This window comes from Ips typographus, linkage group LG9 (genome assembly GCF_016097725.1).
Source record: "Ips typographus isolate SLU linkage group LG9, UJ_Ityp_2.0, whole genome shotgun sequence".
Lineage (NCBI taxonomy): Eukaryota > Metazoa > Arthropoda > Insecta > Coleoptera > Curculionidae > Ips > Ips typographus.
This window is the reverse complement of record NC_138430.1, coordinates 8,655,106-8,673,356: the sequence shown is the minus strand read 5'-3', so window position 1 is coordinate 8,673,356 and position 18,251 is coordinate 8,655,106. Positions and strand designations below refer to the sequence as shown.

The window sequence follows — 18,251 nt, the reverse complement described above, 5'->3', positions numbered from 1 at the left end:
AAATAAGTCCTTGATAAACTGGGGATACCCAAAAGTGGGTGTGCATTATTCAAATTAATGATTTAATGTTTTTAAATTTCATTCCATTTAATTCGTACCAACGTATTTGTGGTAATGACGACAGTAGTATTACAAAACGGTAGCATCAGATAAATGTAATTTATTTTCCAGTCATTTTCCCAACCATGCAAGTTCCTAGAAAGTCCCACAGGTACACGTTAAGGGTCAATTGATGATCGATGGGCTGATTTGCAATTTAAATGGTAAAATTCCAATTTTTTTTTTAATTATCGAACTCAAGGTTTTCAACAACTGCTGCAAACCGAAACATTGACCCAGTTTACGAAAATAATATAACGAATGGGTGCGTAAAATTAGGTTTTCCAATTGGTAAATGAGCATTAACAAGTAATGTTTATACTGAAAAGATTGACCCGAAAATTACTACATTTTTTAAGTGTGTATGTCACTTCGTACTTTGTGATTGGTCAAGAAAAAGCAGAAAGCTGAAAGCTGCCTTTTTTGACTAATCACAAACCGCTCATGTTGGCTTAACATTAGAGAAGCTACTCAAATATGACCTGAAAAATTGAAAGTTCTTTAAAAAATGACAGTTTTCCAATTTGTTCCCTTCTGGTGAGGTACTAATTTCTTCCATTATGGATTAGCCTATAAAAATGATGGTATCCGAAAAGCTATGCAAAAAGAAAAGAAAAACATGTGCCTCATTAAAACGCTCTAAAAGCTGTCAAACTCTTTGAACAATTTCCGTATTTGTCCTTATTATTTCAAAAAATTTAAAAAACTCCTAAATGACCACTTTAAAATGGTGAACACGCATACCAAATTTGAGTAACTTTTTTCGTTTAGGAAAAAATTGTTAAAAAAATAAATTTGTAAACATAGGCAGAAAGAGTTGATAGCCTTTTTTCGTGTAGAAAATAAAGATTTTTTATGGTACTACATGAAAAATTGCACAAAAAATGGCATTTTTCCAATTACTGAAAGGTCCCGTTGGATCAACGAAAAATGCGTGATTAAGTTATTAATTTTTTACCAAAATACTTATAAAGCGTGTTGAATCGTGACGTAAAATCAATAACGCAAAAAACAAAGGAAAGTCATCTCCAACCAGCATGAAAAACAAACAATTACGTCACAACCCATCGCATACTACCTCCTTAACACCATTGCAAGAGTTAATGAAATAATTGTGTTATTTCACTGTTAGCACCGTTCGTAAATGAGAAGGTGTGTGTGAAGGTCGATTTGTGACTGAATCATTCCTTTTGATTCGATATTAGATGGAATCGCGGTTTCGGTGAATGATTTTCAGTTAAATTCTGTTGAAAAATGACGTCTTGTTGTCAACTTTGCTGCTTTGATCTGCGTCAAGCTTTGAGGAGTTACAAACGAGTCTTACAACCTCCAGATTGGTAAGTAGCAAGATATTCATGAAAATTTCCTAGCTGCATTGAAACAATGCCTGTTTAAGGCAATTATTATACGTAACAGCAATGTGACAATTCAATAATACGACAATAATGAACGGGTTCGTTAATAACCGGTAGGCTTCAAATTATGATTACGGTCATTAGGAAATGGTTGCGCACGGAAAAATGTCATTATAATTAGCCGGATGGTACTTTACTATCCACTGAACGGTTTTCAAAAAGTTTAGAGAATCCATTTCAGTTTTTGTGAATAACAAAAGTGATGAATATTTTTAAACAGCATGGATGCTATTCGTAAGTAAAACCTTTTTTTATGGGAAAGTTACTAATCCAGTAAAAATTAATTTTACCAAGTAACACTTTTGCTCTCTTACTACTTTTGGATGTTAGACCCGATTCAATGAAATCCATTCATTGAATCTATCGATTAAACCAATCAAGCGTATAGAATGACTAAATTGCGGAAATAATTAAAAATGCATTTAAGAATAACGTTGGTAAAATTTATCTTGGAATTTTTCTAGCAAATTTAGATAAATCCAAAATAATTACATATTAATGTTGCTTTTCGGTGCAGTTTCATAAACTTATCTGTAGCATAATATAAACAAATGTACTATTCTGAAATATTATTAAATAGAAACAATAATACATATTCAATCATTTTATTTTGCCTGTGAACGTCTAAGTTAACACACTTTTAACCTTCGCCGGCTGAAAAATTAAGTTAGACAAAATATTGAAAAAATTTACGCATAATAAAATATTAGGTAAATACCAGATAAGACAACTAATTAAGCAAGGTTCTTATTTTCAAACAGTGCAATTACACCAGACCATTGTGCGTGTTGTGTTAATGAGTGAAAAGTGATTTTCAATTCAATTTTCTCACTTTACTATGAATGTAGTGGAGAGGTAAGCAAATCATTACTAAAATTACTTCTAAGTAATATAATTTCAGTCACTACTGTGATATTTTGTAGAAAGGATGGCGCTGACGCTACTGTTTGGAGGAGATATACGTCACAAATAATTGCAGTTATCGCAAAAAACTCAGTGCTGTTTGTTTATGGCAGTTGCCTTGGAATGCCCGCTTTAATAATCCCAAGTTTGTCCGGTCATGATCCGAACGAAACGATAATTCTGGATGAGGAAGGAATTTCATGGATTGGTTGGTATTTTTGGTTCAGTCAAAGAAGCAAATTTTTGCGTTTATTAACTCATAGGTTACTAAGATAGGGAAACAAGGGTCAAATGCATTTCTGATATCAGTTCTAACAAATGATAATGTTTCTCATTGACTTGCTACTAAATTCTATTAGATATAATAATATACTATGATCATTTTCAGCTTCTTTAAACAATTTAAGCGTCCCTTTGGGGTGTCTACTATCTGGCACTTTTGCCGAAAAACTTGGAAGAAAAAAGTCACTTTTGGTAGTTTGTGTGCCATTTTTAGTAGCTTTCCTGTTGCTACATTGGTCGTCGCAAACTTGGTTTATATTACTTGCATTGGCACTAACTGGTGCTTCTGGAGGTTTAGCCGAAACACCGGTAAGTTTATTTAGTATGGCCGAGGGCACTAATGAGAGCGATGCACGTCATTGACGTTTAACGCGCCACGTTGCCAGTTGTTTAGTTTGTAATTAACAAAAATTGATGTAAGTAACAAAAAAATCTTCGTTCTTTTTTACTTACGCATTTTTAAAATACATGTGCAATTTACTTAATAACCTAAAAATAGAAATGTTACATTAATCTGAAAAATTATCCTCACTGCTTGAATCATCCTGTTGGTCGTCTACACATATAATCAGTGGTTGTATTTCTTCTCGGTCCATAACCTGCTCTCTATTGTACCATTTCATAATTTCTTCCTCTGTATGACGAATACTATTTTTCCATACGGCTGGTGTCACGGTTGTTAAAGCTTCCTTCCACATATTAAGAGAGTTATCAATAGATCTGAAACATCATAGCTGGTAAAACTAGTCATAGAGACTTTAGACAAATTTTACCTGCCATCCCTGCCAATATGCATATTATAGTAGTTTTTGGACACTCCCCATATCAGTTCAATTGCATTGAAAATGCAGTGATATGGGGGTAAACGAAGAATCGTATGGCCATGTTGCTCTGCTATCTGATCAATAAGGAATAGCTTCTGAGGTTTGTTCCTATAAATACTTAATTTAAGCAACTGAACAGGTGAATGAATGGTTATCAACATCTCACCACTTTACCAGTCCTAATAATTCATTTTTAAAGGCATCTGGGTTAAAGTTGACGTTCTCACTTCTTAACCATTCCTGAATACTTTTGGAATTTTTTTGATTAATTCATTGTGGTAGGGTGCATTATCCAAAACAATAGCGGAAGGCTGGATTAAACTTGGCATCAATTGATCTTAAAACCATTTTAGAAAATTTTCCTGGTTCATCTCACCATGATAATCCCCAGACTGGCTCTTTGAAGCAAATATAAGCTCAGCACCCGGAATAAATCCATTTTCATTACCCGCATGAAGAATAATGAATCTAAATGTTCCAGTAGCATTAGTTTCAACATCTAATACATAAATCGTAATTTCCAAATGGGATTCTGACAAAAAGCATCAAGATTAGTATCATGCAAAATTAAAAACAAAAAGATAAGCATTTTCTAAAAAAATATAGTTAAATTTTGACTTAAAGAGTTTTGCTTGTAGCTAACTTTTTGCCACTTACCCTGGTGCTCTTCACATTATGTTTGCTTTCATCCTGCCAGGAATGGCCTGGGGTCCCATTTTGGAATATCCATGTCTCATCTGTAAAAACAAATTGATAGAGATTTTGTTGCTTTATTTCTACATACCTGCGTAAGAATTGAATTCTTTTAAAAGCTATATCAGGAAATTCCATTAATCCTCTTCCGGGGCAATCTCTTAACCACTTAAACCCAATTTTATGAAGCACTTGATTTTAATTTGCCAACAAAAATTTCTTTACTCCTTAACTTTTCATAAATACTTTCCCTGGTTATGTGTTCTTCTACAAAAAAGTGTTACCAAAACATTAATGAACAGGACATAAAATAAACAAAACAACTTACTTTGTTCATACATCTCATATATGGAGTTGCGAATAGCTGCAACATCAATACTGGCAATGTCCCTAATAGACTCTGGCCTACCTGGACTTTTCTTTGGTGAACTTAACGGAATGCCTTGCTTGACTTTCTGTGATATAGCACTTACTGTAGAAACACCAAGCCCAAGTGCTTCAGCTAGAGGCTAAAAATACTGTTGGTAAACAAAAATACTCTATTGCAATAATTTTAGTTTTACTTCTCTCACCGCAAGCCAAAGGGATAAAAGGACCTCCGTGATTTCGTTTACGTTCAACACGTTCACTTAAACACCAAAATAATAAGTAATATTAATATGTACACAGACACACACTAACGAACTAAATAACTATTAACTACTGCAATAAATAATGCCAATTAACCGTAAAAACTCTTGAATAATATGCGATATATCCACAAAATTCTCAAGTTGTTAAAATTAGTTGTCTCTCTGTAAGCAGTTTTTAGTCAAATCATTTGTGCAAGTCATCAACAACAAAAACAAAAACAGCAAACGGTCAAGCAATCTGGCAACAACGCACACAAATCGTTAAACGCCGAGATCGAGAAGGTCAGGTTTGTATCAGAATTGCGTTCAGTTAATAAGCGCGTGTTAGAAAGAGAGCGCTACTAATCGCTAAGAAATACGAATGCATTTTCAAAACGTCAAACTCACTGATGACGTGCATCGCTCCCATTATTGCCCTCGACCATATTTCCTGATATTAAATTGACCTGAAATCAATTCTAGGCTTTGTGTTACGCTACTGAAGTGTCAGAACCAAAACTACGAGGAGCCTTATCATCAACTTCAACATTATTTATCTGCATTGGAATCTTGTTTTCTATGATTGTGGGAACGTTCTGGCCATGGAGAACAGTTGCCCTATTTTATGCTCTGCTACCATTGGCCAGTTTCATTATTATCATTTTTATTCCCGAAACACCTTACTGGTTAATTAGGAAAGCTAGACTTGAAGAGGCTCAGAAAAGTTTAGCTTGGTTTAGAGGTTTAGACAGATTATATGGCGCAAAACTAGTTTTCAAAATTGGTTTTAGGTTGGACTAGCGTGGAAAACGTTGAGGGAGAATTCCGGGAGATTCTAAATCACTTGGAGGAGGAGTCGGCAATCCAGCAAAACAATTTTTGCACCCTAAATACTTGGAAGCTTCTCATGGAAATGAGATTTTTGAAACCAATGTTGCTGGTTTTACTCACTTTTGCTCTGTGCCATTTTGGTATCACCCCGATTACAGTGTATGCGGTTAACATTTTTGAAGCTCTTCAAATTCCAATTAGCCCTTATTACGCCTTAATTATATTTTGGTGCGCAAACACTCTCGGTGTGTCATTCGGCAGTATGGTACTGCAATATTTCGGTAAAAGAAAATTAAGTTTTGTTTGTTTGATTGGTATTTCGGCGAGTTTTCTGTTTGTGGGGCTTTACGGTTACCTCAATAACATTTACCATCTTGATCCCAATAAAGATGGCAATATTGACGCTAGAATCAACTGGATACCTTTGGCATTCATTATAACCGCTGGTTTTTGCAACTTTATGTTGATCAACTCTCTACCCTGGATTTTAATGGGGGAAATTTATTATAATGAAATTCGAGATGCCGGCACTGGCGTGACGGCTGCTTTAGGTTACGTAGTCATATTCCTGGCAAATAAGTCTTTCCTCAATTTGGTTAATTTCTTGACACTGCCAGGGGTTTTTTGGTTTTACAGTGGCGTAGCTATTTGTGGTTTGGTGTTACTATATTTGTTATTACCGGAAACGGAAGGAAAACCATTGTATTTGATTGCAGAACACTACAATGGTGGTAAGAGGTTGAGCAATGCTGTAGGTAAAGTACCACCATCTAGTAATAAGGTTGTTGCGTAAAAGTTTTTGTACATATTGAGTCAGTTTGTGGAAAATACAAAAATCAGTATATAAATCTTTACGAACTAGTAATAACTGATAAAGACTGCTAATTTAAAACAGTTTAAGTTTATCATTTAAAATGTTCGAGTGTCTCCTAGATTGTTGTGTACTTGGCTAATTTTATATTATTATTGTTTCATAAATAAATGAAACATGAGTGAAGTTAACGGGTAATTTTTTTGGTTGTTCTTAATTTGTGCAGTAATTCTGACTGTGATAATGGGGTTAAACGTAATTTGTTTTAGAATTGATATTTCGTCAACCTCCAAATTCAGGAGGTATATGCCTCAAATAATCGCTGTGATTATAAAAAATTCTGTGTTGTTCGTTTACGGAATATCCATTGGTCTGCCCACCATTTTGATTCCGAACCTGTCAGGTACTGATCCGAATGAAAGTATTGTACTGGATGAGGAAGGGATTTCCTGGATAGGTAAGTGTATTATGTTAATAATAGTATAATTTTAAATCAAATTAATAATAAGTGATTTAATTTTGGTAATATCATTAGATGAAATTTACAACAGAGTGGGTCAAAACAAAGTGTCACAAACAGTGGAACAAGATAAGATATTACTGAACCATTGACCTATACATTTCATTATTCGAAGTGGTCAAGGGATTTAAATTGATATATTAAACCACCATGTAACTGTCAAAATTACCCAGTTATAAACTGTTAAAGTGGAAACTGTCAAATTCAGTACAATCTGTTTTTAGCATTGAATAACTCAGTTATTTGTATTAAAAATCTCCCATTCCATTACTAAACATAACGGCATTTTCAATTATTATTAATGAGTTTCACGAACTAAGTTAATTAGCTATGATAAATTCGATAACCTCACTGACGGCGTAGGTAAGTCACGTGACGCCGTTTTGGTAGTATGTTGCATTGAATTTGAATTAAAAAATAATAGCAAAAAAAAGTTTTTTCTGCACTAGTGCGGAAAAGTCAAACTTTCTGCACTCATACGCGTGCGAAAAAGTTTCAAATTCTGCACGCGAGTAGAAAAGCGTTAGTTGTTGTACAACATCTGGTGACATCTGTACTCAACTCACTTGTTTATTAACTTCCATCTAAATTACCTTTTTGTAATCTTTGAAGTTCTTAGGTTAGGGTTACATAGATTTTGTAAAATTGATAGTGACATTTTATTCTGATCTTTAATACAGGGTGGTCCAGTTTTAAATGTCAATAATTCACCAATCCATAGCCGATTAAAAAATAAGTTGACATTCATTATGTCATTTTCCTGAAAAGTGCTTCCTAAGGAAAATACAGTCCTTCAAATTTCTGTTTAAAAAATCGTTTTTTTTGTCATAACTGTCAGACCGTTGAAGCAATATTGATCAAATTTGGAACAAACACTTTATTACACGTTATTACGGTCAAAGACCCAAAACTAACCCAACCCAACTTAAGAATTGTATTGGAATCGGAAAATTTACTTAAGAAGTTTAAAAAATATTATTGTAGCCAGTTTTCATAGTTACCAGACAAACTAAAAGACTTTAGTTTTGAAAATTGAATTAGAAAAGATAAACATTTCAGAAGCTTAAAAATTGTGTTTGTAACCAGTTTTCATGCAAATCGAGAGACTTTAATACTAAAAATTGACTTGTAGACATAAAAACTACTTTTTCAAGAATTTGTTACTACAAATTCATACATTTAAACCTTAAAAATTTACTTGAACCCCAAAATGTGACTGAACTAATGAAAAGTGACATCAGAAGCTTAAAATTTGCATTTGAAGTAAGTTTTCATAATTTTAAGACAAATTTCAATATTTTAGTCTTGAAAATAGTCTTAGATGCAGGACATTCACATTAGATTCATGAAAATTGTCTTGAAAACGAACGTTTCGTGCTTTTTACTTTGTTTTTCATTTTCTTCGAATTCTCGACTATTTTTAGTGCTTCAAAACTGCTTTCAGCTTGGAAAATCGAGTTTCAAGACTATCTTCACCAAGTTATTGACATAGCAAACTTAAAAAACAATTTTTACATTCTTCATAGACTTAAAATGGCATTCGAAGCTTTGTCACTATTAAATCGACTTCTAGACACCTCAGTGCTAAAAAATCGGGTGTTTTTCTTAATAAACTAGACTGTTTTTAGTGTTTTAAGGCTGTTTTCAGTGCCTTAAATCGAGTTTCAAGACTATCTTTACAAATTTTTTGACTTATCCAGCCTAAAAGCCAGTGTGTCCACTGACCATAGTCTTGAAAATGTTATTTCAAGCTTCTTCACTATTAAATTGACTTCTACACTCATAGGTGCAATAAATTGTAGCATCTCTAAGAAATTCAGACTCTTTTTAAGACTGAAAAATCGAGTTTAAGACTATTTCCAAAAGTCAAGTTTCTTCAGTAATAAAAGTAAAAAATTTTGGTACCAAATGCTACAATAATAGTCTTGAGAACTAATTTTTAGAAATAAAATGTGCGAAAATTTAATTTACTTCTAGACTTGTTGTCCAGTCCAGAAAATTGAGTTGTACACCAATTAAAGTCTTGAAAATATACTTTTGGACTCTCTTTAGTCCTAGTAAAGTCAGTTGTAGCATTAAAAGTCAACTTTTATATTATTTTTAGCAGTAAAAAATGAGTTTCATGCACAATACAATCTTTGTCTTGATTTCCGGACTTTTTTTAGTTCTTGAATGCCAGTTTCAGACACTCAACCAGGATGGCAGTCTGAGACAGCGAATCATAAGACTATTAATAGTAGTAAAAAAGTTTTTAGACTATTCAGTACAAATTTGGACTTTCACAAGTCTTGAATGTTCAGTTTTAAACTATAAAACGATTTTAGAGGACTGTATCTTCCTTAGAAAACGTTTTTTCAGAAAAATGACACAATGCAAGTCAACTTATTTTTTGATTGGCTATCAAATGGTGAATTATTGACACTTAAAACTGAACCACCCTGTGTATTAAACATATTTTCAGCGTCATTGAGTAATTTAAGTGTACCTCTTGGTTGTGTGCTGTCTGGCCTGCTGGCCCAGAAACTAGGAAGAAAACTATCATTGTTACTAGTTTGTGTACCATTTCTGGCAGCTTTCCTATTAATCCATTGGTCTTCGAAAGCCTGGTACCTATTTTTAGCACTAGCGTTGACTGGAATCTCAGGAGGATTATCGGAATCACCTGTAAGTTTCACTTTTAGTGCAGAAACTGCAAACTAACATAAAATTGCAGGCTTTGAGTTATGCAGCTGAGGTGGCCGAACCGAAACTGAGAGGATCTCTGTCATCCACTTCAACGTTATTTATTTGTATTGGAATATTGTTCTCTTTTATTGCCGGGACATTTTTGGTCTGGAGAACAGTAGCTTTGATTTTTGCTGTAGCACCTTTAGTCAGTTTTTTTATTTTGCTTTTAATACCGGAAACCCCGTATTGGTTGTTAACCAAAAATAAGGTAGACCAGGCCCGAAACAGTTTAGCTTGGTTTAGAGGTTGTTATCATAAAAGTGATCTAGAAGTTAAAAAGTTAAAAATGTTAAATTTTAGGTTGGGTTACGTGCGATGATGTGGAGAAGGAATTTTCGGAAATCCAGAAACATTTAACCGAAGAGTTGAACCTCAAAAAGGAATTAAGTTCCAAACAGATATGGAAACCTTTTGTTCAGGCCCGATTTGTGAAACCTTATCTGCTGATTTTTTTAATTTTTGTTATATGCCACTTTGGTATTACCCCAATTACCGCCTACGCTGTAACCATTTTCACCACCTTACAGGTTCCTATTAGTTCCTATTATGCTACAATAATAACTGGGACCGTAAATCTGCTAGGAACTATTACATGTAGTATTGCTGTGCAACATTTAGGTAAAAGAAAACTGAGTTTTGTTTGTTTGAGTGTGATTTTCACCAGTTTTCTACTAGTAGGAATTTACAGTTTTATGAATAACATTTATTACATTAGCTCTGATCTGGCTGATGGTACCACGACTATAGGAACCAACTGGATTCCTCTAGTCTGTGTGGTAACTGTAGGATTTTTCAACTACCTTTTGATAAATTCACTTCCATGGATTTTAATGGGGGAAATTTATTATAACGATATTAGGGATGTTGGTACAGGAATTTCAGCTGCGACAGGCTACATGGTTGGATTTGTGGCGAATAAAACTTTCTTGAATTTAGTCAACTTTTTGACGTTACCGGGGGTGTTTTGGTTTTACAGTGGAGTGGCAATTTGCGGTTTGGTTCTTTTGTACTTTTTACTACCCGAAACGGAAGGAAAACCCTTACACGATATTGCTCAGCATTACAATAACGGAACTAAATTAGACAATAAAATAGTTATTATTAAGTAGCAGATTTTGATTTGGTCTGTCCTGTATGTTTTTGTCATTCTTGTTTCACCTTGTATATGCGACAACAATGATTGAACCTAAGCAATAAACAATTAACTTACTCATAGTGGAGTTTTAGCGTCTCAAACTTTAGATAGATTGCGCTAATCCTGCTTATGGTAAATTAAAACAAGCATCATAAATAAAAGTTACATTTGTAGTAATCCAGGTTTGTTTATTTTTGGCACGCCGATACACACTTACGAGGTTTTCCTCCGGCTAAATATACCAGTGCCGCGACTTAACCTTACAGTAAACACGATTTTCAATGAGACAAATTTACTGCAGTTTTTTAACGGGCTAAAAGGCAAATCACGTCGTAAAATTCACTTCCTGGTGCAATTTTCCAGTTTAAATAGACCAGGACGAGCAGGAGGAAACGGCTGGGCTATGTCTGTGAAAGGTCATTGGCGTTCGTGAGTTTAATGTACCTCTCGGTTTCTAAATTGTGATGTGACGCTTTTCGTATAAGTAAACAGGGGAAAACACCCTTTGAACATTGTGTGTTTTTAGTGTTACAGTCATTATGTGTGTCCAATTAATGCATTTTTCAGAAACCGATTAATGGCATTCTAAATCAAAATTTCCTACATGTTTTTATGGAGAAAATGCAAACGATATGGGTAAGTGTGATCAATTAAATAAGAAATTTCATGTTTTGAGTAGTCCAGAATAAACACACGAAGAGCAAAAATAGATATTTTAATAGGCGAGTTAATAATAAAGTGACCGAAAATAGAATAATGCGGACCAGATGTTTATAACCAATTAGTTATTTAATTGGTTGTTTAAAAATGCGGTCTTTTATTAGCCAATGTGCCGAATTTGTCTTCTTGGTTTAAATAATCTTTTATCGCGATTATTTTTGTTACTTATTAAGTAAACTCTGAAATTCCCATTTATAATATTACCAATCAACACTGAATTTTGTAAACTAAGGAGATGCATTTGATTATAAGTAAAGTCCGGATTAAAAAGCATTAAAATTGTGAAAAAAAGCCCTTAAAAAGCTAAATTGTATTACTCAAAAAAGCACAAAACTCTTTCCGATCAGCAAAATTTTTTACTTTTTTTGAGTTAAACTGCTTTAGAAGCATTTGGAAGATTTTAGACTGTTTGAAAAATTTCAAATTTTTTTTTTAACTACTTGAGGAGCATTTGGAAGGTTTTTGGACAGTTTCAAGAGCATATTGAAGCCTCTGGAATGCTTTAGAGGCATTTGGAAACTCTTAGACTCTTTTTTGGAAGCTTCTAGACTGTTTTGATATCCTTTGGAAGCTTCTAGATTAGTTGAAAGCATCAGGAAACATTTAGACCGTTTCGGAAAGCTTTCAATTGCTTGGGAAACATTTTGGAGTTTCCGTAGTGTTTTAAAACCTTTTTAAACTACTTGAGGAGTATTTGGAGGGTTTTTGAACAGTTTAAGGAACATATTAAAGCTTCTGGAATGCTTTAGAGGCGTTTGGAAACTCTTAGACTGTTCTAGAATTTTTTGGAGGCTTCTAGACTGTTTTGATATCCTTTGGAAGCTTTTAGACTAGTTGAAGAACATTTGGACACATTTAGACCGTTATGGAAGGCTTTCAATTGCTTAGGAAGCATTTTGGAGTTCCCGTAGTGTTTTAAAACCTTTTTAAACTATTTGAGGAGTATTTGGAAGGTTTTTGGACAGTTTAAGGAACATATTAAAGTTTCTGGAATGCTTTAGAAGCATTTGGAAACTCTTAGACGGTTCTAGAATTTTTTGGAGGATTCTAGACTGTTTTGATATTATTTGGGAACTTCTAGACTAGTTGAAGAGCATTTGGAATCTTTTAGACTGTTCTAAAAGCTTTTGAAAGCTTCTTGATTTTGGAGTTGCTGTAGTGTTTTGAATTTTTTTCAGACTACTTTAGGAGCATTGTTCTGGACTGCTTTTAAGAAATTTGAGACCTTGTAAATGGTTCTAGAAACATATGGAAGCTTTTAGACTGTCTTGAAATCCTTTGAGAGCTTCTATAAATAAGTTGAGAAGCATTTGGAAGCTTCTAGGCTGTTTTGTAAGCTTTTGCAAGGCATGTTGGAGCTTCTATAGTTTTATAGTTTTTTGGAATGTTTTTACATTTTTTTAAACTACTTCAGGAACATTTGGAAATTATTAGGTCAGTTTAAATTTGTAAACTGATACTTACCCATTTTGCAATAGATAATTGGTATGTTTTTGTCTCTCAGAAGCCTTCAATATCTCAATATAGCTATTGTAATTCAAAATTAACCTGTACAAAATAAAACCATACAAAAAATAGCAGCAAATAAGCACAAAAAACTAAATTAAGAACAAAAAGAAAAAAAAAATCATGAAAAAATCTGTCAAATGACGTGTTTTTGCGCAAATCGTACACATTGCATGTTACAACAGGTTGGAGTTTAAATATTACATTTTCCTAAACGAATCAATTAAACTGAATGATTTTTGACAGTCAAACGAATTAAGGAAAAAATTATACAGGTGTGGTAAATCCAAAAGCGACCATAGGAAAACCGTGTAACGGACAGAGAAACGTACATTATTGCATGCGCGGGACTAAGACAGAAAACAAAAAAAATATCAAGTTGGCCATATTTTTAGCGCGCTGTTGCCAAACGCTGTAAGTAAGTTTGTCGAGGGTATTGAATACTTACGGCGTTTGGCAACAGCGCGCTGAAAATATGGCCTACTTGATATTTTTTTCGTTTTCTGTCTTTCTCCCGCGCATGCAATTACCTACGTTTCTCTGTCCGTTCTATCTCGTTTTCCGTCCGTCTATGGTATTGTACCTTTAGGTAGGTATCGTATTTACCGTATTTTCGATGTAATTTGTCCCGATCGAATAAAATGTTCCGAAACCTCGTTTTACGCGTTTCAAATTACGGCCATGTTAATCTTTGACAAAAGAAGTCGAGCAAGAGCGATATTGCCGTATCCTTCTTCGTTTGAAAAATCTAATTTCCTGCGACCAAACCAGTGACATCACGTACGGAATGCATCTATCCGCCCTTTGAGGAATGGATGCGGTCTATTATGGATGTTTACTCGTCTTGTCAGGGCCATTAAGATGGGACCACGTTTGTGTAGAGAAATTGAACATTTTTGCAAATGCTTGCCAACTTTTCGTTAAATTCATTCCAATCAAATCAAATAATCTCTTGCTAAAACTTGTTAAAGAATACAAAAGGACTGTTACTAACAACGAAACAATACACTGTAGGTAGCCCCTTAAACTTATTGTAAATACCAACAAGCATTCAACGGTACTTTTACGCTACTGAAACAGTTGGTTCCCTGCTGGCTTAAAAGTGGCTTTCTACGTAAGTAGGTTAGGCAGTATTTCTTTATTGTTATTAAAAAATATATTTGCTTACTTACCGAACCTACTGACAACAGCTTTATAACATGTAACCCATATGTGTGCAACAATAAAAATTTTAGTTTTTGGCTAATTAGCTTTTAATTTGATTATTTTGCTTGCAGCATGAATGGTTCTAAAAGTAAAGATGCAAAGGTGATTTCTGTTCCCGAAAATCCGGTTCGTCTTACTGCTCATCGAAGACGAGACTCCAGAAGGTAAATTTTGATTTACAACATGAAACTAAAATTACATTTAAGAGTAAAGTAACAATGTTACGTGTACGTCCGTTTTCCTTATAATATCATATTTTTAGCAAAGTCAAGTAATTAGAAAATGCGGATAATTTGAAAAATAATCTACTCACCTTAATTAATGGTCTCGTATTACCTAACCCAGACTCCGGCTCGGAACTTTCCAGGTTAAGCTTACTCTGAGTAATTGCCCGTATTTTTCCTTTGCTCGGTTCGTTCGGATTTTTCAAAAAAAGATACAATACGACATGAGCGATTTTAAAATTGTAGGGTTCATGCGATGGGTTTTGTTTTATTACCTAACCAAACACGAATAATTGTTGTAGTGTGGGTTTGCTTATCTTCCGCCCCAGCTTGATAGCAACGCAAATTAGGATAGCGCAGATTTGATCTGGATATTTAACCAGTGGAATATATGGATTATACCAATTTAGTCTGCTGGACTGTGAGAACTTTAATGAAACTACCCTTGTACTATACCTACGTTAAACCTGAGAATACTCAATTTTCCAATAATGTTTGTCCAGTGAAAATGAAAACATTTGGATAGACAGGATGTTCAAAAACAAGCATTTTGGTGCACCCTGTCACTTTTTGGCTTGAAACTCGTTAAGGAGGCCCTTGAATGCTAAAACACCTTAATACAATCTTGTAGAGGAGAAAATTTCTTACCAAAATGACCTACTTTAAAAAAAGTTCAGTTTTTAACATGAAAACGAAATCCAGAAGGTCACGTGACTGTTTAAATGTCAAAATATTATTTAAAGGGTCGCGATTTTTTTGAATCAACAAATTAAATTTTAAAAGTCACGTGATTTTTTTTTGAGGTTAAAACCGTCACGTGACTATTTTCAATCGTCAAATTTATATTTTTTGTCGAGCATGTATTAACAGCCTTTTTAATGGACGATAACGAATGCAAAATCGTCCCATTAATGCATGTTCTATTCTAATGCACCATTTTATCATAGGCAACCAAATACGCTCTTAGTCTGGTTCAATAGTAGTCAATCCTTCTTTATTTGTATTAAACAGAGAGAAATAGACGCACATTATTTAGTAGACATCCACCATTACCGGCAGAACGTCACTGTCATTGTCAAGGGTGCCTATGATTTCGGTTTGCCGTGCTGCGTATACAAAATTTATACTTTTGGTTGTTTGGCGTTTGTTGACAATTTCTGGGAACTTTTCCCGTTGCAACGTAAATTTATCGATTAGGTTATTATTTTGTGTTTTTCATATTTTGATATTTTCAAAAGAAAATGTCTAAACAATTCAGTGAGAGCGATTCAAGGTGGCTGATTTTGCGGCTGTTATGAGCTGTTTCATGTGACATACAGAAAGTTTGCTGCTTACCTTACTTTGTAGGTTTCCCATCAAGAAAATAACACACCCAGTCCAGAATCACTACCAACACCAGCCTGCACAATTCAAGTAAAGTATTAACTGATGTAATTTTTCCGCTCTTGTATGTATATTGCTTTTTTCCCGCTTAACCTCACTCTTGTCAAATCAGTAAACAACTGAAGCACTGTCAATGTCAATTGTCAATGAATATGTTTCTGTCCTTTGTCAACCTTAAAAAACACACTGATGCCATGTTGCCAAATGCTCTCGCAAAAAAGATGTGTGATTCTTTTTTGGTCACGTGACTTTATTAAGATTTAAAATAATAATAAATATATATATAAGTAATGTAAATAACTATTGCACGTAATAAATGAGCCACCGATCGAAGGACTAAGAGTAATTATTTTCGAAACGCGATTAAAACCCAAAAATAGCTTAGGGTTGAAAGTGCCACGGCTCGTTAGATTACAAAATATAATGAGATTACCCCCTCGGAGCCTCCGCAGAATATTGATGAGCATTATTTGTCATTTTATAACAGGATTCGACGAGAATTAAAGCTTTTAATCTCATTTAGGTTATACGCGTGCAAGGACGTTTTTTTTCAGACAAAAAATATCCCACCGGACTCTAGTCTAGTTGACGAGTTTCACGGGAATAATCAAACCGATAAATTTAAGTACTATAGTAGGAAATGGCCAAAGCAGAAAATTCACTTCAAGTGCCTGAAAAAGATATGAAGAACGATGAAGAGAGCGACCAAGACACTGATGATGCAGAAACAACCAAAGCAGGGTACGTGCAATAATGATATCAACATTGCAAATTTGGTTAGCTTAAAAATTCAATAAACTCATTGATTAATATTGATTTTGTTATTAGATTGCTAAAACTCGCTAATATTGGGCTACATGTGCAATTTGATGAAAGTATGGTAGAAAAAGCTACACCAGTGGCCATTGTAAAGAAAAAGTGAGTTGTATGTGCAGCTATTTAAAAACTAGGATGAGCGATTGTGAATTAGGTTGGCAATAGTGGTCAAATGTGATTGGCTGGTTGGCGGTATGATTTACACAGTAGAAATCATAAATAAATAGGTTATGTCAAAAAACACCGGCTCAGCCACCACCATTTGAATTTTCAGGTTAATCACTGTCAATCTGTTGCATCAAGTCGCGACACGGCAAACCAAAATCGCAGGCACCCTTGACAATGACAGTTAGTTCTGTCGGTAATGGTGGTTGTGAACAAACGAATGTGTGTCTATTTCTCTCTGTTTCATGCCAATAAAAAAGGATAAAACTACACTATGAGCGTATAACATAGTTAATTAAAATTATAACTTGCTTTATTCAATCACCAAGCCCACATTGATAATTTCTAACCTAACAAAGTTAAAATGAATACAGTGTCTTTTCTTTTTGTTTCAGGTAAGGATCGTAATAGTGCCAGCTTGCTAGAGTAAGTCTAACGACTATTACAGCTCCATAACCAAACCAGGCGATAAAACAGTATTTTTTTGTGTACCAATTGAATTTCTCAAAAATTTTCAACAGTGTTTAGTTAATAGTTATTTAACCTACGAGTGTATTAATTAAAGCCATTAATAATCGAAAATGGTTTGGTTACAACATTTTTCTGTCGACTGTAGTTTATAATAAATGTTTATTATTCTAAGTTTGAAAAAAACTAATTCATAGGCACATAGAAATCATAGGCACCCTTGACAATGACAGTGACAGTTGGTTCTGTCGTTAATGGTGGATGTCAACTGAATAATATGCGTCTATTTCTCTCTGTTTAATACAAATAAAGTAGAATGGAACTATACTATGAGACCTATTTGGTTGCCTTTGATAAAATCGTGCATTAAAGTAAAACAATTGAAAAATCATGCATTAATAGGACTCTCTTCTCACATTTGAGATGTCCGATATTTTTAAACTTCAAACATGAGAGATATACAGTGTTGCCAGTATTACCATAAATAAAATTATGTTTGCATGATTTTAATTGGTTTCAACGATATGTGAGGGCTGCAACTACTGTGGACATGATACAAAACATTAAACAAACTTTTTTGTATAAAATTAAAGTAATAAAAACAAACAAAATTAGTAAAGCTGGCAACACCGCTATACAACTTTTTTGTTATTGTCATTTTTGTCTAAGTGGTATTTATTATTTGTGGTGCAGTTGTGCAATACTGTTAATAGATTATGAAGTGTAAATGAAAACCAACTATTTAATTTTACAAACACGGTAACGAAATATCTTACCTATGTCGAATTATTCCAGTATGGCCAATACGCATGCTTTTTGATTCTCTTCTACTGGTCCGGACCTCTCAGGCAACCCGCAATACACCACTCTCATGGCGAGATTCTCAGGAGCTCCTTAAAACTACGGCCCCAG

The 18,251-nt window shown here is 34.0% G+C and overlaps 3 protein-coding genes and 1 long non-coding RNA gene across 6 annotated transcripts in view; 2 read left to right on the top strand and 2 right to left on the bottom strand.

Moving 5' to 3' along the window:
• Nucleotides 1-4,094, bottom strand: part of LOC145733847 (apyrase) — a 7,845-nt gene extending 3,751 nt beyond the window's left edge. The window contains exons 1-3 of the mRNA XM_081986871.1: nt 3,690-4,094; nt 3,473-3,631; nt 3,232-3,419 (exon numbers count right to left, since the gene is read on the bottom strand). Coding sequence (XP_081842997.1) covers nt 3,232-3,419; nt 3,473-3,495 — 211 coding nt within the window. The 5' untranslated portion in view covers nt 3,496-3,631; nt 3,690-4,094. The remainder of the gene's footprint in view (nt 1-3,231; nt 3,420-3,472; nt 3,632-3,689) is intronic.
• Nucleotides 1,803-6,655, top strand: LOC145733854 (facilitated trehalose transporter Tret1-like). Its single transcript, XM_081986880.1, has 5 exons — nt 1,803-2,369; nt 2,438-2,625; nt 2,806-3,008; nt 5,311-5,569; nt 5,619-6,655. The coding sequence occupies exons 1-5, from the start codon at nt 2,353-2,355 to the stop codon at nt 6,449-6,451; spliced, it is 1,500 nt and encodes a 499-aa protein (XP_081843006.1). The 5' UTR covers nt 1,803-2,352; the 3' UTR covers nt 6,452-6,655.
• LOC145733855 (facilitated trehalose transporter Tret1-like) lies at nt 6,532-11,028 on the top strand. Of its 3 annotated transcripts, none has more exons than XM_081986883.1 (5): nt 6,532-6,663; nt 6,739-6,926; nt 9,451-9,653; nt 9,703-9,961; nt 10,017-11,028. In XM_081986883.1, exons 1-5 carry the CDS (start codon nt 6,647-6,649, stop codon nt 10,823-10,825), a joined length of 1,476 nt encoding a protein of 491 aa, XP_081843009.1. In that variant the 5' UTR covers nt 6,532-6,646; the 3' UTR covers nt 10,826-11,028. The 3 variants fall into 3 exon arrangements, with proteins under 3 accessions (XP_081843009.1, XP_081843010.1, XP_081843007.1); XM_081986884.1 differs by having other exon boundaries at nt 6,543-6,678; XM_081986881.1 differs by lacking the exon at nt 6,532-6,663 and having other exon boundaries at nt 6,713-6,926.
• On the bottom strand, nt 11,019-18,251 carry LOC145733889 (uncharacterized). The gene is made up of 2 exons (XR_014179292.1): nt 18,116-18,251; nt 11,019-11,258 (listed from the first exon to the last, which is right to left on the bottom strand). It is a non-coding gene; the product is annotated as an uncharacterized LOC145733889 (long non-coding RNA).